This window comes from Apium graveolens, chromosome 4, assembly GCF_009905375.1.
Source record: "Apium graveolens cultivar Ventura chromosome 4, ASM990537v1, whole genome shotgun sequence".
In the NCBI taxonomy this organism is placed as follows: Eukaryota; Viridiplantae; Streptophyta; class Magnoliopsida; order Apiales; family Apiaceae; genus Apium; species Apium graveolens.
Genome location: NC_133650.1, coordinates 35,007,397 through 35,010,307, shown reverse-complemented (window position 1 = coordinate 35,010,307; position 2,911 = coordinate 35,007,397). Strand labels below are relative to the sequence as shown.

Genomic DNA, 2,911 nt, shown 5'->3' with positions numbered 1-2,911 from the left:
AGGATGTTATTTTCTATGTTCTCGTACACACATGAACGTACTGTTACACAACTCTAGCTTCAAGAGAATTAGAATATATATAGGCTACAGTAGGGATCATGGATAATTATGTCGGGCCTCCCAATGACATTCTGGGCCAAGCCCAATGTCATTAAATATTAATTCAATCAACTAAAGAATTAATATTTGCACTACCTTTCCTAATTTCATAAATTAATTATTTAATTCAGCTCCCATTATATTTGCTTATTAAATTTCCCATGTTTAAGATATCGCATGTCCATCAATTATATTAATTTCTGAAAATTAATTTAATCAACATCTTTTATCCTTGATCATCCACTCAACCTTATAATTGTGCAAGAACAAACCTGCCTGCAGGACTAAAGCACAATTATCTTTATGAGCTTTCAAGAGGACATCATCACCTGAAACTATTCTTCGGACATGGTTTCCTTTTATAGTCAATATCCCACTTTGTATATAATGTCATTGCCCAATACATAAATTTGCAATTTTAAATAAATTACTTAATGTATGAATTAAGGCATGTGCAATAAATACAAGTGTCAATCACTATATTCGGAATAAGAACCTAAGCAATAATAATATCGTAGAATCTAAGTTCTTCTTTATTATCTAAATAAATGAATTATTATACTATTTTGATCATGTTCAATATACACAAGTATTATTCAATAGTCAAGATAAACTATTTCTAAATAATACTTCAGTCGTTCCAGTGGTTTGTCTAACACCACTTAGACTGTGAACCTTTACTATATTATATAAGGAGTACGACAATCTAATCTTCTGTTATCCCATTTGATACTAGATTGTCTATAATATATAATACACAGACATTGTGAAAACATGCATTCAAGATTCTTAAAAGATTATTATATACTTTCAAATGAATAGTTCAATATATACCCTAACAATCTCCCACGTATACTTAAGCTATTCTTTGAGTATATCAGTGTTTATTACAATCAATCCACCACCAACTATATAACTATGTGACCAAGTGTCTGACTTCTATCACTTCCACGTGCTCCTGAAAAGGCTTAGCTGGTAAGCTCTTCGTGAAATATCCTTTGACGCTATATCATCCACAATAATATCTCCTCGCTTAACGAACTGCCGTATGAGGTGATACTTACGCTCTATGTGTTTCGCTGCCTTATGGGCATGTGGCTCCTTGGTATTCACCATAGCAATAGTATTATCACAATAAATCATGATTTGTCATGGCAAATTAGGAACTACATCCGAATCTGGTAGGAAATTTTGGAACCATACAGCCTCTTTGGCTGCCTCACTGGCTGCCACATACTCGGCTTTCATGGTTGAGTCTGTAATACATTTATGCTTCACAATCCTCCATATTATGGCTCCACCTTCCAAGGTAAAAACAAATCCTAAGGTGGAATTTCTCTTATCCCTATCTGTCTGGAAATCTGAATTGGTATATTCCAGAGGCAACAAATCCGAGGACCTGTAAACTAACATATACTCCTTAGTCCTACGCAAGTACTTGAGTATTATTTTTACTGCACTCAAATGTTCATGTCCTGGGTTAGACTGGTATCTGCTAACCATGCCCATGGCAAAACAGATATCAGGCCACATACATAACATGGCATACATTAGGCTTCCACATGCAGAAGCATAAGGAACTGCCTTCATGTTCTCTATCTCCTTAGGTGTCGAAGGACACTAACTCTTTGATAGAGAAACTCCATGTATGAAAGGTAAATTACCCTTCTTAGAGTCTTTCATGTTAAAACGAGGTAATACGTCATCTATGTAGGGCTCTTGGGATAAAGCCAACATTCTTTTCTTGCGATCCCTTATTACTTTGATCCCAAGGATGTATGCCACTTCACCTAAGTGCTTTATTTCGAATTGTTTGAACAACCATGCCTTGTTGAAGAAAACATCTCAAAATTGTTCCCAATGAGCAAAATGTCATCAACATATAGCACTAAAAAAACCACTACATTTCCCTCACATCCCTTATACACGCATGCTTCGCTTAGACTTTGTCAAACCCATACCACCGAGCTGCCTGATCAAAATGAATGTTCCAATACCTAGAAGCTTGTTTAAGTCCATAAATAGACTTCTTAATCTTACATACAAGATGCTCTTAGCCTTCCTTAATGATACCCTCTGGTTGTTACATATAGATGGTTTCTTCAAGACTTCCATTAAGGAAAGCTGTCTTGACATCCACTTGCCAAATCTCATAATCGAGATGAGCTGCTATAGATAAAATAATATGGATTGACTTAAGCATGACCACTGGTGAAAAGGTTTCTTCATAATCGATACCTTCTTTCTGAGTATAACCTTTCGCAACAAGTCTTGTTTTCCAGGCTTTCACCTTTTTATATGATCCCCTATTTTCCTTGTAGATCCACATACATTCAATGGGTTTTACACCTTTGGGTGGTTCCACGAGCTCCCAGATCTGATTAGAATACATCGATTCCATCTCAGATTCTATTGCTTTTTTCCAAAGATCTGCATCTTTGTCTTGCAGTGCATCTTCGTATGTCCAGGGATCATCATCATGTTCACCAGAGACCAAGTCCAAAGACTCTCCCAAAAATATGATTTTATCAGGCTGACAAATAGCCCTCCCACTACGATGAGGCACTGGTGCAGTATTAGTGACAGGTTGTGCATTTTGTTGTGGCTGTTCTACTTGTACTATCGATTTCTTGGTATTATATGTCCCTACCACTAGTTCCTTTAAAACGACACTACTCATGGGTTTGTGATTTATTATATAGTCTTGCTCTAAGAATCTAGCATTGGTGCTTACAATGATATCCCGATTCTTCGGACTATAAAATAAATAACCTTTCATTCCCATGGGGTAGCCTACAAACAGCCTTACTTC

The 2,911-nt window shown here is 36.2% G+C and overlaps 1 protein-coding gene across 1 annotated transcript; it reads right to left on the bottom strand.

The window, feature by feature from the left end:
- Window positions 1-1,248: 1,248 nt before the first annotated feature.
- LOC141718485 (secreted RxLR effector protein 161-like) lies at window positions 1,249-1,689 on the bottom strand. The gene has a single exon (XM_074520868.1). It carries the CDS (start codon window positions 1,687-1,689, stop codon window positions 1,249-1,251), a length of 441 nt encoding a protein of 146 aa, XP_074376969.1.
- Window positions 1,690-2,911: the final 1,222 nt, after the last annotated feature.